This window comes from Dipodomys spectabilis, unplaced genomic scaffold, assembly GCF_019054845.1.
Source record: "Dipodomys spectabilis isolate Male_0828 unplaced genomic scaffold, ASM1905484v1 ptg000018l, whole genome shotgun sequence".
Taxonomy (NCBI): Eukaryota; Metazoa; Chordata; class Mammalia; order Rodentia; family Heteromyidae; genus Dipodomys; species Dipodomys spectabilis.
The window spans coordinates 15,710,206-15,738,142 of NW_024870695.1; the positions used below are offsets into that span (position 1 = coordinate 15,710,206).

At 41.3% G+C, this 27,937-nt stretch overlaps 1 protein-coding gene across 1 annotated transcript in view; it reads right to left on the reverse strand.

The window, feature by feature from the left end:
* Positions 1 to 2,040: 2,040 nt before the first annotated feature.
* The window catches only part of Znf652 (zinc finger protein 652), a 42,549-nt gene continuing 16,652 nt past the window's right edge, over positions 2,041 to 27,937 (reverse strand). Inside the window, exons 2-6 of the mRNA XM_042674045.1 lie at positions 13,511 to 14,680; positions 10,677 to 10,824; positions 10,218 to 10,333; positions 9,640 to 9,784; positions 2,041 to 3,809 (exon numbers count right to left, since the gene is read on the reverse strand). Coding sequence (XP_042529979.1) covers positions 3,289 to 3,809; positions 9,640 to 9,784; positions 10,218 to 10,333; positions 10,677 to 10,824; positions 13,511 to 14,434 — 1,854 coding nt within the window. The 5' untranslated portion in view covers positions 14,435 to 14,680 and the 3' untranslated portion in view covers positions 2,041 to 3,288. The remainder of the gene's footprint in view (positions 3,810 to 9,639; positions 9,785 to 10,217; positions 10,334 to 10,676; positions 10,825 to 13,510; positions 14,681 to 27,937) is intronic.

Below are 27,937 nucleotides of genomic sequence, written 5' to 3' on the forward strand. Positions count from 1 at the left end.
ATGAGAGAAAGCTTCAATTTACTATTCTACATAATGCTGAAATGTGGCCTTTATTGTCTTTAAAAGACGAAAGTACAGATAAAAGCTGAGAACTCAAACTCTTCACAAGTCATTCTCCCCACCCCCAATAAACATGTATGCAGACTCTGAAGGATTCATGGGCACTGTAGTGTATGTGGGAAAAAATACACCACACAAAGCAACTTTTCTTAAAAGAGGACCCCAACCAAATTTTCAACCCTGAGTTTGAGTCTTCAGCATGTTAAACCTGATATACATATATATATTTAAGGCTTAATCCTATAGTTTTTATATTTAGAAGCATTGCTGTTCTGACTATTCATAATGTGTTTTACTTTTCATTATATTATGACACTGTCCAGGATCATAATCTGAGCAGCTTTCCTGAAGATCACAAATCCCAAGTTAGGGACGGTGTAGTGATCCAGGAAAAAAAATAAAAGGAAGTCTTCAGATTGTTCCACAATATGTTTCATTAAGAATTACACTGTGTGACAACAGACAATGCTCATTTTTTAAAAATTCATTTTTCCTTTGCTTCTATTAAGAATGGTGGTTGTAATTTGCTTACTAATGGTTTTCCTGTGTAGCAGATATTTTCTTATGGCTATAGTTACTTGAGTGAAAAAGAAAAATCAAAGATGTCTACCTGAATCTTCCAGTGTATAATTATATTACACCTCATAGAATGGTTGATTTAATGGCCCCTACAATCCAGAATTTCTACCCAGTATTATAAATTTATTTAGAATAAGGTATAACCAATTAACTAAACTACAATTTACATATTTTAAAAAAAATGTTTTGATATTGCAAGCCTGATCAGGAGATAATGGTATGTCAACATGAAAGTGTGGATTTACAAACTTGTCATAGAACTCAAAGGAGACTGTGGAGGTAAGGGGAGACAATCTTTAAAGTTATAACAGTCATAAGCAAGGAATTAACTTCCTACCAGATATGTGGGGCTCGAAGAATGTATACAAATATTTTAAATGCCATTCATTAAAACTTACGCTCAAGACCAGGAAGAAAAGTTTATCCTGAGATACTTTTCTGTCTTGCTGCAAAATTTTCTTATGCATTATAGAAGATGACAGCAAAATCAGGAAAAGAATCTGGAATTATTAAACTGAAAAGCTAAAGAGAGTGTGGTACTTACACATAGGGACCTAACCTCAGTTTTGAGAGCGCCATATCCCCTGTTACACAGATAATCAGTAAGAAAGTACTTAATGTATATCTGCACATTTAATATTTATTTGTTTTTGATAAGTCAAGGTTCTCATTCAGACAATGATTAAGAGTCTGAGGAAAAGCTGGGCACCATTGGTTCACACCCGTAATCCTAGCTACTCAGGAGGCTGAGATCTGAGGATCAAGGTTCAACACCAGCCAGGCAGGAAAGCCCACGAGACTCTCATTTCCAAATAACCACCAAAAAGTTAGAAGTGGAGCTGTGGCTCAAAGTGGTGGAAAGCTAGACTTGAGCACAAAAGCTCAGGGACAGCACCTAGGCCCTGAGTTCAAGTCCTAGTACTGGCATGCACACACACATACACCAAAGTCTGAGGAAAGAGAAATTAAAGAATTTGAAGATTCAAAAAGATGGGCTGGGGTGAGGAGGGAAGTGATCTACTCTTAATACTTAGTTTTCTGAGATGAAGGAATATAAAATTTGTAGCTATATTGAGTCTGGATAAATTTGGTCATCTATAGGTAACCATTATGTTAGTCCTTTCATTTAGCCTTCTTATAACCAATTCCTATTTGCTCCTGGTGATCTTTGGAAGTTGCCCAAACTTGAACAGTAAGCAGCCTAGAGGTATAAGTGGTGCTGCTCTCTTCCTCACCACTGGTGCTGGTGTCCTTGAACTATCTGCAGAGGACAGGGCAGCAGAACAGCAGCTTTCCTTCACTCTCATTTAGCTGCATTAAAATAGCTCAAAATTGTGGACATTACCCACATTTTATATACCACAGACCTTTTAAAATACATAACCAATTTGTCTTCTCATCTGAATGTCTCAGCCACTGCCAGTTTGTATCATGTTTGTGATTTCAGTCTAACATGTTAGCTTCTTGTAATAATTCTAGAAAAATAAAGCAACCTCAAACAATAGACTCCAATCTGTCTTTCCTAAAAGTTAAACATGAACACAGCTCCTAAGGGAAGTAAGAAACAGATGTGACTGAAAGGAAAAAATCTCCAGTACTTCCTTCTTCAGTGAACTACTTCACACAAATTCAAACCAGCCAATCATTAGGTGGCTTCCCCAAAGGGGTCCTGATTCCCTGTCCATCAGCCCACTTAATGCATGAACAGAGCCCCAAAAGAACCCAGAGGGTAGCAGCACATCAGTGAGCCTGACCAACATCTGAGTGCTGAGCAGAGATTTTTTTACATGACTGTGTACTTACGCCATGTCCTGAAAGTGACACTTCATTTCTGCAGTGACCTGGTCTGGAGACCCCCTTAGATACACCTAGTCTCTGAAGCACCTTTGAGTTGTACGGATTTAAGAATAACTTTGAATTATAGAAGTTTTATATGCATCTTTAAGAATCACATTTTGATGATTATAAAAAATTTTTCTATTTTACAACATAGGTTCAGCTACACTGAAAAAAATTACACCGCTTATTGAAATACATTTCATTTTAGAAACAGACTACTAATGAAGTCTATACAAAAACTCTAAAATAATTTCTGTAGTAAAATAAAGTGTTAAGAGAGCTACACAAAGAAGAAAACTTCCATCTTTCTCTATAATGCTTGATATACTGTGAAACATGGCCAGCTCAACTCTGTAGCCAGCACCAAAGCTGAAAAGAATTAATTACAATACACAGTGATACAATTAATGCTCTGGATTAATCTCACAGCCTTCCCGATTAATACAAAGGAAAACCAGGCCTATCCCCTCTTTGAGGAGAAGTCCAGGATATAAAAGCAAGCATATCTCATCAGCTGATATGAAATTATAAAAACCCACAAGTCTGGGAATCTGAAATTTATAAAAGTCATCAGAAAATGCAAGCAAATTGGGCTTTAGTGCCATGGTTCCCCTGGATTTGAGGATAGTTCCCCCTAAGAGTTATAAGGTCATCTTCTGGTTCATTTCCTTGGGTCTGTTGATGTACCAACGCAGTGGCAAAGCCCTGAAGGAGTTGGAGGAGAGCCTGAGAACTGTGGCTGCTCACCAGCTCCCTCTCGCCAGGAGACTCACCGTGGGAACGCTGGGAGACTGCACTTATGAGGTGGTGTTAGTGGTGCTGTGCTGAACTGTTCTTCTCAGCCAGGTGCCGCAGAAAGCTGTCCTCACTCTGGCCTCTGTGGTTTAAAGGCTCACTCTTGAAGAGAGCTGGCGGTGGGGGCAGATGAGGGACTGGAGGGATAGGAAGGTGGTGTGGGTGGTGAGGGTGAGGGTGGATGTGCAGGTGCGAGAAGGGGTGGGGAACAGGCCGAGGGGGAAGAGAGCCCACTGGGTTCACACTGGCTGGAGGGGCTGGGCTTGCCGGTGTGCTCACTGCGGAAGGGACAGAAGGGACAGGGCCAGCTGGAGCAGAGGTGAGTGGGATCTGGGCTGTGGGCGGCACGTTCACAGGGCTGGTCACCCGAAAGCACTTCTCCTTGTGTGCCTTGAGCATGTTGGAGAAGCGGAAGCGCTGGCCGCACACATCACAGGGGTAGGGCTTCTCGCCTGTGTGAGTTCTGCGGTGCCTCTTCATGTTGGGGCGGCTGGTGAAGCTTTTGCCACATATTTCACAGATAAAGGGCTTCTCTCCTGAGATGAGTTAGCACAGATACAAAAACACATTGACATACTGGGAGGTAAGTATGCTCTCCTGCCATCCTGGTGTTAATAAAAAGGTTATAGATTCTCTTCCTCACAGAATTTTATAATCCAGTCAAGAGGCCCTCCAACTTGGGACCCAACAGGTCAAAGTAGACACAAGCACAACTTGATACCATCTACCACCTAGATTGGCTCAAAGGAGGAGGGAGGAGGGAAAGAGAGGTGGCAGGCGTGGTTTGTGTGGCTTGCTCAGCCACACAACATTAACATCTACTGCTGAGCCTTGTTCCTAACACTTCAAGGGCTACTCCCTTTCCTTCTAATAGATGTGCTTGATCTACTATGTATTGAGTCTTATTGTGCACCAGGCTCAAGGCTAACCGTTTTACATCTATATTAACCTTGGTGGACCTCACAGCAACCACACAGAATAGTATTCCTATTTTACAGATAGGGAAATCAGGAGATTTGTTCAAAGCTACCTGCTAGTAGAAAGAACTGAAAACTCTGAAGTCTAGCACCAACATGTAAACCATCGCACTTCACACCTGTAGGTGCATTTCTGCATACATCAAGGAAGTGTTCTTACTGGTTTCCTCTACTTTAGTAGTGCTTCCTATACGTAGGAGAAAATACTCTTCACTCTATATCATAGTCCAGTTTCTTCTTTTTCTCATTCTAATAGAATACAGACACCTCTCATCATTCTTCTGTGTAGGCCTGATGTTTCCTCACTTCCCCAAGAGATGAGCTTGATTACTAGCACCATTTCCAGACTATCTCATTTCCCTCATCCTCTGTTGTCCATTATCCCCCTTGCACTGTGAGGCTTTTCACCTGACTAATGCTCATCTTTCTGGATAAATTCTGAGCGTAGCTGTTTTCCTTTTTTCAAAATTCTGAGCCTAGCTGTTTTCCTTTTTTCAATCCATTTTTTCCATTCATCTTTTTTTTTTTGGTCGGTCATGGGGCCTGAACTCTGGGCTTGCACGCTGTCCCTGAGCTCTTCAGTTCAAGCCTAGTGCTTTACCACTTGAGCCACATCGCCACTTCTGGCTTTTTCTGCTTATGTGGTGCTGAGGAATTGAACCCAGGGATTCATGCATGCAAGGCAAGCGCTCTACCACTGAGCTACCTTCTCAGCCCCTCCAATCATCTTTTTTATTTTTATTGGTCATGGGACTTGAACTCTGGGCCTGGTCCCTGTCCTCAGCTCTTCAGCTCAAGGCAAGTGTTCTACCACTTGAGCCACAGCGCCATGTCCAGTTTTCTGGTGCTTTATTGGAGATATGAGTCTCACAGATGTTCCTGCCCAGGCTGGCTCTGAACTGTGATTCTCAGATCTCAGCCTTCTTAGTAGCTAGGATTACAGGATGAGCCACCAGAGCCTGGCATATCTTTTTTTTTTTTTTTTTTAATTTTGGTGCCAGTACTGGGGCTAGAACTCAAGGCCTAGGCACTAGGGCCTGTGCACTGTCCCTGAACTTCTTTTTGCTCAAGGCTAATACTCTACCACTTGAGCCACAGCACCACTTCTGGCTTTTGCTATGTATGTGGTACTGAGGAATTGAACCCAGGGCTTCATGCATGCTAGGCAAGCACTCTACCACTGAGCCACATTCCCAGACTTTTTTTTTTTTGGGTCACTTGTGGGCCTTAAACTCTGGGCCCGGGTGCTGTCCCTGAGCTCTTCAGATCAAGGTAAGTGCTCTACCACTTGAGCCACAGTGCCACTTCTGGTTTTCTGGTGGTTAATTGGAGATACAAGTCTCAGACTTTCCTGCCTGGGCTGGCTTTGAACTGCGATCCTCAGATCTCGGCATCCTGAGTAGGATTACAGGTGTGAGACACCAGCGTCTGGTCTGGCCTATTTTTTTTTTTTTTGAGTGTGTGTATGGTGGGGAGGGATAGGTTGTGGGGCTTGAACTCTGGGCTTAAGCACTGTCCCTGAGCTCTTCAGCTCAAGGCAAGTACCAGCATTCTACCACTCAAGTCACTGTGGCACTTCCAGTTTTCTGGTGGTTAACTGGAGATAAGAGTCCAACGGATGTTCCTGACCAGGCTGGCTTTGAACTGTGATCCTTAGATCTTAGTCTCCTGAATAGCTAGGATGACAGGCATGAGCCACAGGCACCAGCTTCATTTGGCTGTTTTGCACAAGGCTGGCAATCTACCACTTGGAGCCACAGCTCCATGTTTGAATTTTTGCTAGTTAATTGGAGATAAAAGTCTTTCAAATTTGTCTACCTGGGCTGGATTTGAACTGGGATACTCAGGTATCAGCTTCTTGAGTAGCTAGGATTATAGACATGAGTCAATGGTGCCTGGCCTTCTATCACACATTTTATCATTTTTGAAGTAGGCATGTGTGTGTGTGTGTGTGTGTGTGTGTGTGTACACACACACACTTTATAATTAATGGCATGCCATTGTTTAATTTACAAAATTTTCCTTGTATATAAATTAAATTTGCCTTACAACTGATGGCCTTTTTTGTTCAGTAAGTATGATATTCACATGCATTCAGTTATCTTCTATTGCTCTAATTCTCTGACTCTGACGATTTTCAGTTTATAATTAAGTATTCTGAACTAGGATGCTCCTGCTGCAATCCTAGCTACCCAGGAGGCTGAGATCTGAGGATCGTGGTTCAAAGCCAGCTTAGGTAGGAAAGTCTGTGAGATTTCTTTTTCTTTTTTTTTGGTCCGGTGATGGGGCCTGAACTCTGGGCCTGAGCACTGTCCCTCAGCTCTTCAGCTCAAGGCTAGCGCTCTACCACTTGAGCCACAGCACCACTTCCAGCTTTTTTCTTTTTGCTTATGTGGTGCTGAGGAATCGAACCCAGGGCCTCAGGCTTGCAAGCCTGAGCCACCTTCCCAGCCCCAGTCTGTGAGATTTCTAACTCCAATTAACCATCAAAAAGCCAGAAGTAAGCCTGGCTCACACCTATAATCCTAGCTACTCTGGAGGCTTAAATCTGAGGATAGTGGTTCAAAGCCAGCCTGGGAAAGAAAGTCTGTGAGACTCTTATCTCCAATATACCATCAGAAAACCAGAAGTAAAGCAGTGGCTCAATTGGTAGATGGCCAGCCTTGAGCAAAAATCTCAGGGAATAGCACTTAGGCTTTGGGTTTAAGCCCCAGCCCCAGTTTAAACCCCCACATATGTGCAGAGTTTTTGGATTACCCGTCATTCATAAAGAACTGGTCATCTCATCATCTATCAGTCCCTTTGATTGAGATCTCTTTAAGTATAGTGAGAAAGCCAGGAAACTGACAACCAGGTCCTAGAATGGTGCTTACACTTATGTCCTATAGATCCTATTATTTTATTACTTGTATTAAGTTTCTGTCAGAATAAGTATGCAGTGTGGAGTCTGACTGCTTGGTAAGTTATTTTAATCTCTGAGCTTCAGGTTCTTCATCTGAAAAATAACCCACTTACTAGTTTATTGGGACAGATAACACAAATGCTTAGAGCAGTATCTAATATAATAGACACTCAAGTGTGTTTTAGATGCTGTTCCTCTCATTATCACCATTATTTATTGGACCAGAGGCTCTGTGAGGATAGAAACTAGGTCTTCATTTACCCTTGTGTCAAGACACCTAGATCTGTTGCTGATACAAGTATCTAGCAGCATTCTGCTTTATTTATCTATTTATTTTGTCGGTTATAGGGCTTGAACTCTGGGTTTGGGTGCTTTCCCTGTGCTCTTCAGCTCAAGGAGAGCGCTCTACCGCTTGAGCCACAACACCACTTCTGGTTTTCTAGTGGTTTATTAGAGATAAGAGTCTCACGGAGTTTCCTGCCCGGGCTGGCTTTGAACTGTGATCCTCAGATCTCAGCCTCCTGAGTAGGTAGGATTACAGGCTTGAGCTACCAGTGCCTGGCTAAGCATTCTGCTTTATACTCACCCTGTATCTATACTATCCTAGGAACCCTGCCTGATGCTTGGTCAGCTTCCCTAGATAGGACATGTATCACTTCTCTTTAACTGCAAAGAAACAGCTTCATCAATGTCAGTTCCCACAATGACTTTAGTTCCCATCCAAACATACTGCTGTCTGTAAATGTTACTGCAACAGTCTGAAATGACCTCCCTTTTCTTTTCTAAGCTAACCTTTCTCCTATTATTTCTCAGATACTACAAGAGGCTCACAATTCTGCTAGTGAATGGCAGAGCCAGATTTATCTAAACTTGCACTCCAAAGGCTTTCCAAAAGTTTGACATTGCCAACAATATTAAAAAAATAAAACAGATGACACACCAGAATTATTTCAATATTGATGTTAAAGAAAGTCCAGTATACCTCATATACTAAGGGCTACTACAGACCAGCTGTCAGGAAGCTAAGATCTGAGGATTGCTGTTCAAAGCCAGTCCAAGCAAGAAAGTTCATGAGACTATACTATATAATAAATATAATATTATTATTATAGTATAACACATACTATGTATTATATATAGTACTTAAAATGACTGGCACATACATGAATAATAAATGATGGCTATTATAACAAATATATAAGAAGTATTATTTGGCTTTTTTCACTCAAGGTCTCGATTCCTGTAATTTTTTGTGCCAGTTTGAGGCTTGAGCTTGTGTTGTCCCTGAGCTTTTTTGCTGAAGGCTGGTGCTCTACCACTTGAGCCATAGCTCTATTTCTGGCATGTTTGTGTGTATGCATGTGTGCCAGTAATGGGGCTTGAACTTAGGGCCACTTAGGGCCTGGGTGCTGTCCCTTAGTTTTTTGGCTCAAGGCTGGTACTCTCCTACTTGAGCCATAGCTCCACTTCCAGCTTTTTGCTAGTTAATTGAAGATAAGAGTCTCATAGACTTTCTTGCCTGGGCTGGCTTCCAACTGTAATCCTCAGATCTCAGACTCCTGAGTAGATAGGATTACAGGTGTGAGCCACTAGTGCTGGGCTTTAAGTCAATTTTTAAAAGGACTATTTGTGGGAAGCTGGTGAACCTGGAGCTGTGGCTCAAGTGGGTTCAGGCTCCAGTACTGGCATATACACACAAAATTTTAGTTGAGGGACTGGGAATGTGGCTTAGTAGTAGAATGCTTGCCTAGCATTCATGAAGTGCTGGTCAGTACCACATAACAGAAAAAGGTACCATGAGCCGGGCGCTGGTGGCTCACGCCTGTAATCCTAGCTACTCAGGAGGCTGAGATCTGAGGATTGTGGTTCAAAGCCAGCCCAGGCAGGAAAGACTGTGAGACTCTTATCTCCAATAAACAGCTAGAAAACTGGAAGTGGTGCTGTGGCTCAAGCAGTAGAGTGCTCGCCTTGAGCTGAAGAGCACAGAGACAGCGCCCAAGCCCAGAGTTCAAGCCCCAGGACCGACAATAAAAAAAAAGGTGCCATGACTCAAGTGGTAGAGTGCTAGCCTTCACCAAAGGAAGCCCAGGAACAGTGCCCAGGCCTGAGTTCAAGCCCCAGGACTGGCAAAAAAAAAAAATTAGTTAAGTAAAATTTTTCAGTATTTTAATTCTGTGTATGTTGTATATGTGTGTATGTATATGTGTATGTATATATACATACACATATACTCACATATAAATATGTATACATATGTAACGTATATATAATGTACATACATACCACATATATGCATATACATGCAATAAACAATATGTATTATACATTATATAATATTAAATTGTTTTATAGTATATAATATGTAATATTATATATGTTTGTATTTCACTTAGAATGCACATTTGTGTTTTAAATTTTAAACAGACCCATAGATGATTATCACCAAGTGCCTGAGACAAAGCTGTACCTTTTCCAAGAAATCCTTACCAGTGTGTGTTTTCATGTGTTCGTCGAAGTACTGCTTCATGTTGAAGTCCTTGCCACACCACTGGCACATGAACTGCTTGTGCCCAATGTGGATACTCATATGGGAGCGGAGCTGGTACTTGTACTGAAACCTCTCATCACAGTTCTGCATTAGACACAGTGGAGATATTTGAATGCCAAGCACAGAAGTTTTACCTGAGCCCACTTTAACAGTCTCTAGCATTGGGTTTATTTTTCATACTCAAAATAGAACCTGCTGAGTCAACTATTTTGGCTTTGCTGTTTCTGCAGTTATAAATAAAAGGGAAAATTTCTCATATAATTATCATTGAAGCACATTCCACTTCTCTGAATCACTGAGAAAAGAAAGGTAAGTCATTACATGATATTCCCAAATTAACCTAAGAGAGTTAGGTATGTGCTAAATAGGACATTTCTCTTCCTAGCAGCAAGAGTGCATGAGGAGCTTAGGTGGCAGGCAGCTTTATGTCTTGTGTCTCAGAACCTTGCTCTCATTGCTGCACTATCTATCTATGTTGCTGGCTCTGTTTCTACTCTGTGTGTAACATGTTCCTTACCTCGCATCTGAAGGGCTTTTCTCCAGAATGCTGTAAAGAGTGCACCTTGAGCGACATGCTGCGTTTGAATGACTTTCCACAGGTTTCACATGTAAATGGCATGTCTTTTGTGTGTGCTGCAACACAAAAGACACTTGTACTCAAAACAATTCCACCCAAAATATCAAATTGGAAAAGACATATGTCATATTGTAAGGAATTATGCCATGTTAAATTTCTCTACCCTGATTAGTAACACTTTAATAGCAATGTTCTGAAGAGAAAAATAAATAGCAATGTTGAAAAGAAATCTGGGTGGAGAAGATTTTGTGACGTTTAACAAAGACATGCTGTATTTAGTCTCAACATGTCAAAACTGAGTAAGTATGACAATTCTTCATTTCCTGCCCAAGCTAGAGCATAAAGCACACCAAAAAGGAAGGTAAAACTATAGGTGTGAGAGAAGCAGAAAAAACTTACCAACCATGTGTTTCCGTACGTGGGCCATGGTGTAGAATTTCTTCTCACAGATTTCACAGGCAAATTTCTTTTCTGCATATCCGTGGACAATCTTGATATGTTCATGAAGGGACCAAAGTTTCTTGAATGATTTGTTACAGGAAACACACTAAGCAGGATAAACAAAAATAATTTTTATTTGCTGAGGCTTGTAGAGAGTCATACTGACCTCCTGTCAGATGAAATGGATTTATTTCAGATTCATGTCACAAGGCCAGAATCCAAACAAATGCTATCCATCCACGGAGTCCAGATTCCAACACCAATATCTCTGAGTTCTGGTTTCCAAGATACACTTTTTAGAGACCCTTTGGGAGTATGAAAACAATGGCAAAAACTAAGACAAGATGATGTGGAAAATTCTACCAATATCAAATGCCTTCTATTTATTAAGTTAGTATTTAAGTTAGAACCTGCAAAAACAACCAAGTTTATTTAGTATGTGGATTACCACATATGACTATTTCATAAATACATATCATTATTCAGTTAACAAGTATTTTTCAGAGAACAAAAACTAGTTTTAAATTAGTATAAATAAAAATAAGGTGAAACAATATATATGTACACACATATAATGCTTATATACCTATAGGAGTATAAAATGTTTTCATTCCTTAGAAAATGCATTTGGAGACTTCATTAACACAAATAATCAAAATTTATATCTTCTTAAATCTAATGTACTCTGGCAGCAGATAATAATACTCTAAATCATTAGCCTCAGTATCCTTTTCCCCTACACCTCAGTTCTAGATCTGTTACATACATGAGTAGGAAATACAGTCATATTGCTTATTCCTTTGCAAATCATTATGGATCATTAATGGGCTGGAATATTGAGCATAACATTTATCAAAATATAACATTTCTGATTAAAACAAAGCAATACGAGGAGTTCTTAGTAACCTTCCAGACACAAGTTCTTAGGGGGTGGATTAGTATTCTCTGAAAGTGAAGATATCTTGATCACCACCATCACTGCAGAAAACAGAACTCTGACAGCAGTTGGAAGGTAAGGCTCTGGTTGGATACTGCTCCTGAAAAGGATAAATTAGTCCTATGAACCATCTTTCTTTATTTTTTGTGCTGGTCCTAGGCGCTGCCCCTGAGCTTCTGTGCTCAAGGCTAGTGCTCTACCACTTGAACCATAACTCCACTTCTAGCTTTTTGGTGGTTAGCTGGAGATAGGAGTCTCACAGACTTTCCTGCCTGGACTGGCTCTGAACCATGACCAGATCTCAGATTTGAACTCAGATCTCAACTCCTTGAATTGCTAGGATTATATATTTGAAACACCAGCACCAGGTTATAAGCCATCTTTCAGGAAGAGTTTTGATTTTTATTACTAGGTCATCAGAATTATTTGACTCTATCTGCAAAAACAAAGCACAATGTTCTTTTAGGAATGTGAAGGATTTAGCAGAACCTTAGAACTTAAGGACCAAGTTTAAACATATCATGACAAGGAATAGGGAGGAGGTCACTTTAAAAAAAGTGGGGGATTCGTTAAATGTTTTCATAACTCAAAGAAAATTCAAGTTAAAAACAAACAAAACAAAAAAACCCAAAACAAAAAAACCAATAGCTACAGATCAGGAAGACCTTTTCAGTAAGGAGTCATCACGGAATCCAAATTTGACCCCTAGGGCGCAGCACTGCATCATGCTCCTGTGTTGGCTTGACGGGCTGCAACCAATTCGTGCTCAGAGCGAGGGTGCTGGAGAACATGGGTGCCATGATTCAGTCTTCTTTTATTTACTTGGTGAGTGGAGATCAAGTCACAATTGACAAGTCAAATTAGCAAATGTAATTAATGTTTAAAAAAATTCTTTAATATAAAGGAGCTGGTCTTAAGCACAATAGAAGAAAAGATTAAAGATGACTACCAATATTAGCAACACTCCAAAAAACAAAAGTAAAACAAATTATACTTTAGAAGGTTAGCTTAAATATGTACAAATATTCCTATGGTACATATCTTAAGAAGATAGTAACAGATTTACCTTTTGTGAACATTCATTAATATGAAAACGTAAGTGCAAACCAATACAGCCACAATCCACTTAGCATAATGTAACTAGTACATTTCTTACCCTATCATAATACAGTTCTTTCAAGGTATCAGCCTGGTTTGAATACCATGGTTCTCAACAACACTGTACAGTAGCATTATAATAATTATATAATTATAATAATCACTGCCAGGTGAGCAATATTTTCAAGCAGCTCAGCCTCTGTTTAAAGTCTGCATATTCCCATGGGCTCAGCCTCTTGACAAATTTAGGGTTGCCATCTCTCCACTGGTGACAGCAAACTCACTCCTGGAGATCTTCCATTTCCACCGGTCTGAGTCATTACGGTTTTTGTCCGTAATCAGCTGTACTAGGACCTCATATCCTTTTAAATTGAAAGGGGCCTTTCTCTACTCTTGCCCTTTACTTAACATCTCACACTTTGACAGAGATGCCAGAATGAATAATCCTATGTGTCCTACAACACTGAATTTCAGTGCAAAGTCGGTGCTGACTTTACATCCTGGTCAGTAACTTTCACAGATCCCCCTTTCAGTGTGCCTGGGTTCCCACTAGTCCAGCGTCAGTTAAGTGTAATGCTTTTGAAATACAATGTTAAGCCTTGTTTTGAAAAGACCCAAGCAGCAGCTTCTAAAATGAGAAATTGGTGAAATCTGTCCCTTCAGCCTCTATTGTATTTATTCTCTTGGTAGACACCAGGTGAATCTGAACAGCCAGGTTCTATCCTGGAAAGTTTGCCCTCACGGTGGTGAGACCTACCTGAATGTTTTTTTCACAGTCTGTTTGCTGGTGAAGGGCCAGCTCACTTTCCAGGACAAACTTCTTGCCACATTTATCACAGATCTGCATGCGCCTGTGAGTTACGTTCATGTGCTTCTCCAGGTACCAGCGAGTATTAAACACCCTGGGGCACTTCTCACAGGTCAAAGTCTCTTTCTCTTCACACTTAGCTTTCTGGACTGGTGCTTTGGGCTCCTTTGTGGCCCGCTTCTTACGCTTGGGTGGCTCTACACTCTTCCTACGCCCCCTTGTAGTTCTGGGAGTAGGGGAAGTGGCAGCTGCTGCAACAGAGGCAGCTCTCCGTGTTCGCCTTTGTGTAACGCTGGCTTTCTCTACTAGCTTCTCCTTTTTCTTCTGCCTTTCATTCTCTCCATAGTCATTGCTGTCATCAGTGGCCTCTTCCTCACTCTCTTCCTCTTCCTCCTCGCTGCTCGTCTTAAGAACAGGAGTCTCTTTGGACTGAGAAGAGACACCCTTTTCCCCTTTAGATACATTTAACGTTTGATTATTAAGGTTTACCTCCACTATGATCTGCTCCCTTTTGTAAGAGACTTCCTCCTCCTCCTCCTCCTCCTCCTCCTCCTCTTCTTCTTCTGTGTCATCAGAATTCTCCTGGTCTTCTTTGACAGCATGCACATCAGACACTGCTCTTGTCTCCCTGAAATATGGCTGCTCTTCTGTCTCATGGAGATGTGGTTTGCTCATCTTGTTGTCCACTAACACAGAATAAGGGCTTCCTGATTCCCTTTTATAAACTTTGGTGGACAGGTCAAGTTCTTGGTTGGCACCATGATAAAAAGTAGATGGCATCTGACCACGACGGCTGTCTTCTTGTGCCATCCCTGCTACATGCACAGCACAGTTTTCAACCAGCTCCTGAGAAGAACTGGCTGTGTGGCTCATTGGTAAGTGGCCCCAAGCAGTTCAGACTATAGAGAAATAGCTTTAAAACAAGGTAATTATTAAGACTCAAATCTCTTTCCATCCACAGAGAACTACTTAAGTGAAAAAAAACATTCCTGGAGCCTGTGTGCAATTCTTGCAGTGTCACAGCACCAAGGCATGTCAAACAGGATTGGTATCATGGTAAGAACAGAGCACTCATAATTTTCTTCTGCAGAGCACTGCAAGGGACTTGGAATATCTTATCTACAAAGAAAAACAAAGAGAAAACAAGATCAGATGTCTTTGATATTTTGCTTCTCAGATCATACATTTTTACAACATAGCTTAAAATTATTAAACTCCTTACATATAAACACTTTATGCTGTATAAATAGTTCAGCATTTTCTGTTAATATGTAAATTCTACAACAGTAAGAGCCATATCTGTGCAGTTCACCAAAGTTTGACAAAATAAGTATATCTACTATGACATGACATTCATTATCCTAGATGTGACAGGATATATAGATATGGTAGGATATATGATCTCTGTCCACAAGGCATGTATAGTTTCATGCAAGATGCCACGAACTTCATGAAATTTCATATGGGCAGCAGTCTTTCAGCATCAAACACCACCATGCCCACCACAGTAAGGACTCATGAATCATGGTGTTAAGACCAGTACTGAAGACAATGGAAGTAAAGCAGCTCATTATCATAACTACTGAAGAGAAAGAAAATATCCCTGGTTTTGAATAACCTTTTTTTTTTTTTTTTTTTGGGTCCGGTCGTGGGGCCTGAACTCTGGGCCTGGGCGCTGTTCCTAAGCTCTTCAGCTCAAGGCCAGCGCTCTACCACTTGAGCCACAGCACCACTTCTGGCTTTTTTCTTTTTGCTTATGTGGTGCTGAGGAATCGAACCCAGGGCCTCAGGCATGTAAGGCAAGAACTCTACCACTGAGCCACCTTCCCAGCCCTTGAATAACTTTTAAACTTAGGTGTACATATCATTCTTTTCAGGTATATGAGAGTGATTTTTTTTTTTTTTCCGGTTGTGGGGCCTGAACTCTGGGCTTGTCCTTCAGCTCTTCAGCTCAAGGCTAGCACTCTACCACTTGAGCCACAGTGCCACTGCCGGCTTTTTCTGTTTATATGGTGCTGAGGAATCGAACCCAGGGCCTCATGCATGCAAGGCAAGCACTCTACTACTAAGCCATCTTCCCAGTCCAAAGAGTGATTTTAAAGTTGGTAAGCATTGGGCGGGGAAGGTGGCTCAGTGGTAGGGTGCTTGCCTTGCATGCAGGAGGCCCTGGGTTCGATTCCTCAGCACCACATAAGCAAAAAGAAAAAAGCAGGAAGTGGCACTGTGGCTCAAGTGGTAGAGCGCTAGCCTTGAGCTGAAGAGCTGAAGGACAGTGTTCAGGCCCCATGACTGGACCCTCCCCCCACCCCCCAAAAAAAGTTGGTAAGCATTTTAAAATCCATTGTATTGACTGGACACCACTGGCTCAAGCCTGTAATCGTAGCTACTCAGGCGGCTGAGAAGTACTGTGGCTAGACTTGAGCAAAAGAAGCTGAGGGATAGAGCCTAGGCCAAGTTCAAATCCCATGACCAACAAAAATAAAAATTGAAAATTGAAAAAAAAAAACTGAAAAAGCTATTGTATCATAACTCACTAAATCTCAATAACTGGGTGGTTTTCATTTGTCCATGTGCTTAAGTCTCAATTCTGAGAAACCATAAGCATCAGGTTGATATGGTTCCAAGAAAAGTAAAACCATCCATTAAAAAAAAACTAGGGGGCTGGGAAGGTGGCTCAGTGGTAGAGTGCGTGCCTTGCATGCATGAGGCCCTGGGTTCAACTCCTCAGCACCACATAAGCAGAAAAAAATGGAAGTGGTGCTGTGGCTCAAGTGGTAGAGCACTAACCTTGAGCTGAAGAGTTCAGGGACAGTGCCCAAGCCCAGAGTTCAGGACCACGACCGACAAAAAATAAATAAATAAAATAAATAAAAGAAGCATTAGGGATAGTGCTCAGGCCCTGAGTTCAAGCTCAAGGACTGGCACAAAAAAAAAATTAGAGCCGGGCGCTGGTGGCTCACGCCTGTAATCCTAGCTACTCAGGAGGCTGAGATCTGAGGATCGCGGTTCAAAGCCAGCCCGGGCAGGAGAGACCGTGAGACTCCTATCTCCAATAAACCACCAGAAAACCGGAAGTGGCGCTGTAGCTCAAGTGGTAGAGCGCTTGCCTTGAGCTGAAGAGCTGAGGGACAACGCCCAGGCCCAGAGTTCGAGTTCAAGCCTCACGACTGACAAAAAAAAAAAAATTAGAAGGACACATGATTTGGTTTTTTTTGACAAGCTCACACTGCTGCTAAGCCAACCACGTAACTGTTGAGGCATACAAGTACTACTACAAACATGGACCCTGTCTAGCTAAGGAAAGAAATTGGTGTTCACTGAGTGCCTGCCATGTGCATGGGCATTGTAAAAGTGTTATTATTATTTCTATTTAATATCCACTATAAAACTTTGGGGTTGATTTTAACTTTAACTAATTAATTAATTGGTTTTGGTCTTGGGGCTTGAACTCAGGATCAGAGCACTGTCACTGAGCTTTTAGAAATCAATATTTATTGCTTACATTACCACTGTGTATGATTACTATTCTTTATGCCTTTGCTATGCTCTTCTCTTCATTTTGTCCTCACAAATTTTTTCTTCTTTAAAAAAAAATTACTTTTGCATTAGTGGAATATCAGAAAGCCATGGTAATAAATGCCATCATGTTTACTTGACATCTAAGTAGATATATTTAGTAGGTTTTTGTAATTATAAATAAGGAAATTACAGCTCAATTTTGCAGAACATGAGAGTTTGGAAAGTCATACATACATAACATTATAGCAAAAACATCTATATCAAAATCAAGTGAAAAGAAATGTGGGACCAATAAAGCAGAGCTATACAATAAATATCAGGAGAATCATTAGAAAAGAGCTGTGGACAGCCAGATGCCAGTGGCTCACCCCTGTAATCCTAGCTACTCAGGAGGCTGAGATCTGGCTCCAAGCCCTCCTGGGCAGGAAAGGTGATAGAGACATTCTTATCACTAATTAAACATAAAATGCCAAAAAGTAGAGCTGTGATTCCAGTGGTAGAGTACTAACCTTGAGAACAAAAGCTCAGGGACAGTGCCTAGGTCCTGAGTTCAAGCCCCATGACCAGAACAAAAACAAGAAAAAAGAAAGGAAAGGAAAGGAAGAAATTATACTCCCAAAAGAAACTATGATGTAAGTCAAATGCCAGTGGCTCATGCCTTTAATACTAACTACTCAGAAAGCTGAGATCTGAGGACTATAGTTTAAATCTAGACTAATCAGGAACATCTTGAGACTCTCATCCATAATTAGCCACCAGAAGACCAGAGGTAGAGCTATGATTCAAATGGCAGAGTGCTACCCTTAAGCACAAAAGCTCAGGACAGCACCCAGGCCCTGAGTTTAAGCCCCAGGATCCAAGAAAGAAAGGAAAAGAAAAGAAAGAGAAAGAGAAAAAGAGAAAGAGGGAGGAAGGGAGGGAAGAAAGAAGGAAAGAAGGAAGGAGGGAGGGAGAGAGGGAAGGAAGGAGAGAGGGAAGGAAGGAGAGAGGGAAGGAAGGAAGAAGGGAGGGAGGATCTATGACAACTCAAAACCAAATTGACCTCTGGATTTGCAAGCATTTTTGTCATGAAACAGACTAAGAAAGATCTTCATTTTCCTAAGGGAGTATAATCCTTATTGTCCATTTTTGGTATGTCAGAGACGACAATAGAAAAAAAAAAGGTCAAGTGGATGAAGCTAGTGATCATGGGAAAACAGAGTAACCTGCTAAGAAACAAAGTCAGGGCAGATGCCAATGGCTCATGGTTTTGAAGCCAGCCTAGGCAGAAAAGTATGAAAGACTCCATATTCAATTAGTCAGCAAAATGCAAGCCTCGAGGAATGGCTCAAGTAGTAGAGTACCAATTGTGAGCAATCAAGCCAAGTAAGAAAGAGATCCTGCAAGTGGCACTGGCTCAAGTGGCAGAGTGCTAGCCTTGAGCTGAAGAGCTGAGGGACAGCGCCCAGGCCCAGAGCTCAGGCCCCATGACTGACAAAAAAAAAGAAAGAAAAGAAAAGAAAGAGATCCTGTGTTCAAGCCATAGTACTGGCACACATACATATAAAGGGGAAAAAAAGAAAGAAAGAAAATCAGCTTTGGTCAAGAAATCTCTGTCCCTGCAAGGGCCTTCTCAATGATTGATCTGAGAGGCTTCAGAACTTGCTAGCATCCATTGACAGCTATTATGTTTGCAGTTCCTACCACTTTCAAATGAGAGTTTGTAAGATCTTGTTGCTATTCATTAGTACTAGAAACAGTCAGTCATGTACCAATTTCTTTCCTAAATCTATAGCTCAAGAAAGAAGAGCAACATTTAAACTGGGCATTGGTTATGTGTGTCTCAGCTACTTGGAAGGCATGGGCAGAATAATTGGAAATTCAAAGCCAGCCTGGACAAAGGTGGAGGTGAAGCTCTGTCTCAAAAACAAATAAAATAAGGCAGGTGCCAGTAGTTCATGCCTGTAATCCTAGCTACTTAAGAAGCAATGACTGTGGTTTGAGGCTAGCCAAAGGGGAAAAGTTAATTAGACTCTTTTTCAACTGATAGATGAGTGCAAGTATTGTGTGCCTATAATCCTAACACATATGGGAAGTTTAGATGGAAGGATTATAGTTCCAGGCCAGCTTAAACAAAGAAGTCCATGAGGGGCTGGGAAGGTGGCTCATTGGTAGAGTGCTTGCCTTGTATGCATGAGGCCCTGGGTTCGATTCCTCAGCACCACATAAGCAGAAAAAGCTGGACGAGGCCCTGTGGCTCAAGTGGTAGAGAGCTCACCTTGAGCTGAAGAGCTGAGAGACAGCACCCAGGCCCAGAGTTCAGGCCCCACAACTGACCAAAAAAAAAAAAAAACAAAAAGTCCATGAGACTCCACCTTAACAGAAAGATGTTAGGTGTGCTTGCACATGCTTGTCATCCTAGTTACACTAGGGAAGCTAAAATAGACAGATCAAAGCTGGGTGCCTGTAGCTCACAACTGTAATCCTAGCTACTCAGGAGGCTGAGATCTGAGGATTGTGGTTCAAAGCCAGCCTAGGCAGCAAAGTCTGTGAGACTCTCATCTCCCATAAACCATGAGAAAACCAGAAGTGGAGATGTGGCTCAAGTGGTAGAGTGCTTGCCTTGCACTGAAGAGCTGAGGGACAGCGCCCAGGCCAAGTTCAAGAGCTGAGGGACAGCACCCAGGCCAAGTTCAAGCCCCATGACTGACAAAAAAAAAAAAAGAAAGAAAGAAAAATAAACAAAATAGACAGATCATGGTATGCTTAGGCAGGAAACAAGATCTTATCTGGAAGTGTGACTCAGTGCCTGTCTAGTGGCTTGAGGTCTTAAGTTCAAACGCTAATACCACAAAAAGTTATTTTTTTTAAAAAAGGGACTGGAGGCATAGCTCAATTGGTAAAGTACTTGCCTAGCATACACAAGGCCCTAGATTTAATCTTCAGCATTGAAAAAGAGATCCTTTAAGGACTATTATGCATCTACTCTTTTTTATTTTTTTTGTGCCAGTCCTGGGGCTTGAACTCAAGGTTTAGGTTTAGGTGCTGTCCCTGAGTTTTTTTTTTGCTCAAGGTTAGTGCTCAACCACTTTACCACTGGAGCTGCACCTCCTGGCTTTTCTTATGGTTAATTGGAAATAACAGTCTCACAGACTTTCCTGCCCAGGCTGGCTTTGAACTACAATCCTCAGATTTCGGCCTCTTGAGTAGCTAGGATTACAGGCATGAGACACCAAAACCCAGCTCATACACTTTTTATGAGTAGATCACCAAGTATCATATTCTTCTATAACTTGAAGATTCTGGAATTTAAGCTTAATGTCCTGACTGGCCTCAAAATGCAATCTTCCCATTCTCAGTTTCCCAAGTAGCAAGGATTACAGGAATGAGCTACTGGTGCATGGCTTATTCTGGCTGTTTTTGTTTTTATGGTGTGTGTGTGTGTGTGCGCGTGCGCGCAGGCGCGCATGTGTGTCCTAGGGCTTGAACTCAGTGCCTGCGCTTTGTCTCTGACTCTCTCTGTGCTCCAGGCTAGCACCCTACCACTTAAGCACAATACCACTTTTGGCTTTTTCTGTTTATGTGGTGCTGAGGAATTGAACCCAGAGCTTCATGCATGATAGGCAAGCACTCTGCCACTAAGCCACCTTCCCAGCCCTATTCTGGCTGCTTTTAAGGGCACTAGATTTTATCTGAGTCAAGAGTTTAACATGTTTTGATGGAAAAGATCATAGTAATACACCAAAGAATTAACTATCCTCCCAAGTTCTGAAATTACAGGCATAGGCCAACATTCTTGGCTCTGGAAATGAAGGACATTTAAAAGTATACTACTGATCTTGTGTTATAGAACCTGTTTTTGTTGTAAATTTTGTTTCTATAACCAACTTTAAACAAATTTATTTACCTGAGTTTATTTAGATGAAATATAACTATTTAAAATTTGAGTCTTAGTTTGTTGAAAGTGGTTACTGCAATCAAAAGTTTAAAGCCAGAGGCTGGGAAGGTGGCTCAGTGGTAGAGCGCTTGCCTTGCATGCATGAGGCCTTGGGTTCAATTCCTCAGCACCACATAAGCAAAAAAGAAAAAAACGGAAGTGGCGCTGTGGCTCAAGTGGTAGAGCGCTAGCCTTGAGCTGAAGAGCTGAGGAACAGCGTCCAGGCCCAGAGTCCAGGCCCCACGACTGGACCAAAAATAATAAATAAATAAAATAAAATTTGAGTCTTAGTTTGTTGAAAGTGGTTACTGCAATCAAAAGTTTAAAGCCAGGGGCTGGGAAGGTGGCTCAGTGGTAGAGCGCTTGCCTTGCATGCATGAGGCCCTGGGTTCGATTCCTCAGCAACACATAAGCAAAAAGAAAAAGCTGGAAGTGGTGCTGTGGCTCAAGTGGTACAGCGCTAGCCTTGAGCTGAAGAGCTGAGGGAGAGTGCCCAGGCCCAGAGTTCAGGTCCCACAACCGGACCCTCCCCCCCCCAAAAAAGTTTAAAGTCAGAGCCAGACAATGGTGACTTAGACCTGTAATCCTAGCTACTCAGGAGGCTGAGATCTAAGGATTGCAGTTCAAACCCAGCCTGGCAGAAAAGTCCCCATGAGACTCTTACCTCCAATTAACCACTCAAAACCCAGAAGTGGTTCAAGAAGCAGAGCATTGACCTTGAGCACAAAGAGGCTCAGAGACAGCACCAGTTCTGAGTTCAAGCCCCACAACTGACCAAAAAAAAAAGTTTGAAACCTGGGCTAGCCAGTGAATTCTTGTTTAAAAAAAAAAAAACTTGTATACAAAGAACACTGTCAAGAAAACGAGACACTACACAGAACAGGGAGAGTCTAGTAACCAGAATATATAATGAACACCTACAACTCAACATAAAAAGACAAATTACCCAAGAAAAAAAAGGGGAAGGAATTTGAATAGACATTTCTTCCAAGAAGATATATAAACAATCAACAGGTATAAGAAGAGATCTCAACATCACTAGTCATTAAAGAGAAGTAAATCAAAACCATAATGAGATATTACCAGGATGGCTATAATAAAAAAAATTGTACAACAAGTATTAGTAAGAATAGGGAAGAATTGGGAGCTTCACATATTATTGGTAGGAATATAAATGGTACACGTTCTAGGCCTAAAAATATAACAGTATATTTATACAAAAACTCAAACTCAAACGTTCCCATCAATAATTTTCCTAACAGCCAAAAGTAAACATGATTCAAACACATATCAACGGGTGAATACATACATAAAATGTACAAGTATACAAATTAAGTCAACCACAAATAGAACCAAGTACTGATACGTGGCACAATGTGGGCATCCTTAAAACATGACATTAAATGAAAGAAGCGAGACCTAAAAGACTTCATAACTGAATGATCCTTTTTAGATGAAAGATCTGTCATGGGGCTTGGACTCTGGATCTGGGCGCTGTCCCTCAGCTCTTCAGCTCAAGGCAACTGCTCTACCACTTGAGCCACAGCGCCACTTCCGGTTTTCTGGTGGTTAATTTGAGATAAGAATCTCACAGACTTTTCCTGCTCCAGCTGGCTTTGAATCTCCACCCTCAGATTTAAGCCTCCTGAGTAGCTAGGATTATAGGCATGAGCCACCAGCGTCTGCCTTGAAAGATCTTTTTTAGATGAAATGGCCAGAATAAACAAATCCATAGACAGAAAGCAACTACAGGAGTTGGGATAAGAAAGTATAGGGATACAAGTCAGGTAATAGTATATTTCTTTTTGGACATTGTCATCTGAGCCCTTGTTTTATATAGACTGGAACTATGCAATTTTCTGGCTAATTTTCTTCCAATTAAATGATTTTTTTAAAAGGCAAAAAAAAAAAAAAAGAAAGTATAGGGAGTAAGTGCTAATGGATCCCAGTTTTCCTTTGGGACAATGAAAATGTTTTGGAATTAAGGCCTGGTGATGGTTATAACTGTAAATGTAATAAAAAAATGTCAGGCAGCAGTGGCTCATACCTGTAATCCTACTCAGGAGGCTGAGATCTGAGGATTGCAATTCAAAGCCAGCTGGAGCAGAAAAGTCTGTGAGACTCTTACCCCCAATTAACCACCAAAAAAGCTGAAGTGGAACTGTGACTCAAGTGGTAGAGTGCTAGCCTAAACCACAAAAGCTCAGGGACAGCAACCAGACCCAGAGTTCAAGTCCAAGGACCTAAATAAATAAATAAATAAATAAAACAAAATAAAAAAGACATTCTTGCTGGGTACTAGTGGCTCATGTCTATAATCAGGAGGCTGAGACTACAAGGAGGACCCTGGCATAAAGCCAGTGTTGGCAGGAAAGTCCCTGAGTAACCAGTGCCTAGCTTCTACTTGACTCTTTAAACACAAATATAGTTCACAAATCTAATAGCCCATAAAACATTTCAATAAACTGAAACTAAAATTTTAATACCAAAATACACCAACACTTTAAGAAATAAGAAAGCTGAATGTGGTGGTGTATACCTGTAATCCCAACATTTAGGAATCTAAGACAAGAAGATCTAAAGTTTGAGGCCAACCGAGGCTACCTATCAAGACTCTGTCTAAAAAAGTAAATTTAAGAGCCAGGTGCTGGTGGCTCATACCTGTAATCCTAGATACTAAGGAGGCTGAGATCTGAGGACTGCAGGTCAAAGCCAGCTCAGGCAGAAAAGTTCCCATGAGACTCTTATCTCCAATTAACCACTTAAAAATTGGAAGTAGTGGGCTGGGAAGGTGGCTCAGTGGTAGAGCGCTTGCTTTGCATGCTCAAGGCCCTGGATTCGATTCCTCAGCACCACATAAGCAAAAACAAAAAAGCCGGAAGTGGTGCTGTGGCTCAAGTGGTAGAGCGCTAGCCTTGAGCTGAAGAGCTGAGGGACAGCGCCCAGGCCCAGAGTTCAGGCCCCACGACCGGACCCAAAAAATAAATAAATAAAAATAAAAATTGGAAGTAGTGCTCTGACTCAAAGTGGTAGAGTGCTAGCCTTGAGCAAAAGAGCTCAGGGACAGCACCTAGGCCTTGAGTTCAAGCTCTACAACCAACCAAAAAGGTAAAATTTTAAAATAGTAAAGGAAAGGTACTTAATATTTTCTTGGCTGTATAAAGGTGATTACAAAAACAACACACAAACTCAGCACTATACCAGAGATATGTTTAAAACTAAGGAAATCTCTATCCTATGTATATAAAAATATTTGGTTTGCCCTTTTAAAACACTTTTGGTCCTTAATACTTTCTCAAATCTGGTATATTTTTCCCCCTTGGGTCTTACTGAAGAATTATGTTGCCTTAAGATAAACCTTCTATACAATCTGCATAACAACCACACAAAAAATATTGAAACATTTTGGTTCACTTTGGGAAATTCTTAAATTTTAAAACTACTCCCAATTAATACATGACCACTTCAAAGAGAAGATGACAATTTTAAAGATAAGACCAAAACAGCTTTTGATACAAACCACTGTATGTTGCAGAAGCAGTAACCTAGTTTCATTCTGAATGTGGTATTGGCTGTCCTCAAGAGATCTACAACTTTCAAGTAAGGTTCTTTCATTATATGGCAGATAACACAGATAACAGGGAGAGAGAGAGAGAGAGAGAGAGAGTGTGTGAAATTGATACACTTTCATACTACAATATAACTCTTCTATTTAAAGAAGAGAACTCTTCCTAAACACACATATACATATTATATTGACAAGCCTCAGTTACTGATGATATAACACTAAAATTTTAACTCAAGGTTAATCACAAGGTATGTAGCAATTTAATGATTTGCTTGTAGGAGGAACAAAACTCCTCTGATACAACATTATTCTTGGCTATGTGTTCCATGGCACAATTACTCAGTAATAACCTGAACCAGGAATGAAAGATGTTCAAATATACAAGGGATTTTTCCACATGGAATATTCTCTTTACCCCTCTTCCCCATCCTCTGTCTTTCTCTCATTCTTCTCTTCCATCCTTTTTAGTACTGGGGGATAATCCAGGATCTCATGCTAGGCAGCTGCTGAGCTACATCCCTAGCTCTCCACACAGAATCCTTTCCCCCAAATGCTGTTCTTTATGCCAAACTGGGAATGCCTATGCAAATTTCAGTAACACAAAAGTCCCAAACACTCATAATTTAAGTGAACAACTTGTTCATTCCATGGTTTTACCAATAACTCCAAAGAAGTTACTTTTAGGATATAAAAGAAATTAACTGGTAACAGCACATTTATATTTTAGATATTTGTATCTTAACTACACAGAAATATCTGAAAGTAAGCCTATAAGCATAAGAAGTGTCCAGCACAAAAGAAGTGAACAGACTACTGGCCTGTAGAGTAAGTAGAGGCACATGGAGATGAATTTTACACAAGCCTCTCTTAATCTAAAGAAAGCCAAGCTGGGCGCCAGTGGCTCACACCTGTAATCCTAGCTACTCAGGAGGCTGAGATCTGAGGACTGCAGTTCAAAGCCAGCCCAGGCAGAAAAGTCTGTGAGACTTTTTTTTTTTTGTCGGTTGTGGGGCTTGAACTCTGGGCCTGGGCACTGTTCCTCAGCTCTTCAGCTCAAGGCGAGCACTCTACCACTTGAGCTACAGGGCCACTTCCAGTTTTCTGGTGGTTTATTGGAGATAGAAGTCTCATAGTCTTTCCTGCCCAGGTTAGCTTTGAACCACAATCCTCAGATCTCAGCCTCCTGAGTAGCTAGGATTATAGGCGTGAGCCACCAGCGCCGCCCCGGCTGTCTGTAAGACTCTTATCTCCAATAAACCACTAGAAAACTGGAAGTGGCGGTGTGGCTCAAGTGGTAGAGCGCTTGCTTTGAGCTGAAGAGCACTAGGACAGCACCCAGGCCCAAAGTTCAGCCCCATGACCAACAAAAAAACAAAAACAAATTTCTTTATCATGTATGTGTTATAAATTGATGCAATCAGGAAAAAACTCTAATGTTTTGTTTGCGTTTGCGTGTGTGTGTGTGTGTGTGTGTGTGTGTGTGTGTGCGCGCGCGCGCACGCGCGTCAGTTCTAGGGCTTGAACTCAGGGGCCAGGGCACTGCTCCTGAGCTTTTTCGTTCATGGAAGTTCTACCATTTGACCATACTTCTACCTCCAGCTTTTTGTGTGTGTTAATAGGGAGAGGTTCATTGGAGATAAGAGGCAACTTTTTTTTGGGGATCTCACAGTCATAATATTGGATAGGCTGGCCTCAAATTCCTGAGTGTCACTGCATACAGTTTGGAAATTTTCTTTGTCTTTTTTTGGGCAGTTGGGGGAACACAGGGTCTTACTAGTAGTTCATACTGGCCTAGAACTTGCTACATAGTTCAGCTGGCTTAAACTTGTGATCTACCTCCTTTAGTATCCTGAGTGTTGGGATTACTGGTGTATACTACTGTGCCAAGCAGAAATTTCAATTTTTTAGTGCCAGAGCCGGGGCTTGAACTCAGGGCCTGGGCACTGTCCTTGAGCTTTTATGCTCAGTAATGTTCTACTACTTGAGCCACAGCACCACTTTCAGTTTTCTGGTGGTTAATTGGAGATAAAGAGTCTCATGGACTTTCCTGCCCAAGTTGCTTTGAACCCCAATCCTCAGATCTCAGCTTCCTGAGTAGCTAGAATTACAGGCATGAGCTACCATTACTCAGCTTAGAATTATTAGTATTAGTATTATTGTCAGTCATGGGGCCTGAATTCTGGGCCTGGGTGCTGTCCCTCAGCTCTTCAGCTCAAGGCTAGCACTCTACCACTTGAGCCACAGCACCACTTCCAGCTTTTTCTGCTTATGTGGTACTGAGGAATTGAACCCAGGGCCTCATGCATGCGAGGCAAACACTTTACCACGGAGTCACCTTCCCAGACCAGAATTTTTTTTATAGAAACATTCCAGATAATAATGAAAGAAGAAATATAGAATTAGGTATTATTTTATAACCTCAAAGGAATAGATCTAGGCAAAGATCATCAATGGCTGGGAATAATATAAATAATAAACAACGTCTCTGGGCAGTAGGTGGTGCCTTATGGCCTGTAAAAAGAATTGAGCCATCAATTAATCACGCTTGGAGATCTAAAAACCAACGTATGAGAAAAAAAAAAGAAACTGAGGATGTTGCATGGCTCTAGCCAATGAGTGAAAGCACTAGGTACCTAATTTAAGTCTCAGTCTTGGGTAAGAAAGAGAGAGAGAAAGAAAAAGAGAAAGAGAAAGAAAGAAACAAAGAAAAAAAGAAGGAAAGAAGAAAGAAAGAGAACAAAAGAAGCAGAGGAATGTGTCAAATGATACCACATATGTACAATTAGCAAAACTCAGAACATGGTCTGAAAATCAAGTTATATGCCAAATAATCTGGAAACTGCAAAAAGGGTAGCAAACCACCAGCCTACAATCTAGAGACTTAACAAACTTACTAGCCAATCAGTGTGTGTGTGTGTGTGTGTGTGTGTGTGTGTGTGTGTGTGCGTGCGTGTGTGTGTGCGTGTGTGTGTGTGTGCGCGTGTGTGCACACGCGCGCATACGCGCGCTAGTTCTGAGGCTTCGATTTAGGGCCTAGGCACTGTACATGAACTTTTGTGCTCAATCTAGTGTTCTACCACTTGAGCCACAGCTCCACTTCCAGCTTTCTGGTGGTTGATTGAAGATAAGAGTCTTAGGGACTTTCCTGTCCCATCTGGCGTCAAACCAAGATCCTCAAGTCAGCCTCCTGAGTAGCTCAGATTACAGGTGTGAGACACCAGTGCTTGGCCCCACTCTTCTTTAGACCCTAAGTCAAATAAATGGGAAAAAAAAAATTGAGTGAACTGAGAAATAAAAGCACTAACTGATTATTTAATGACATCCAGAAGGTTTTTTTTTAGTATAAAAATGGTAGTTGTCTTTTTTTTTTTTC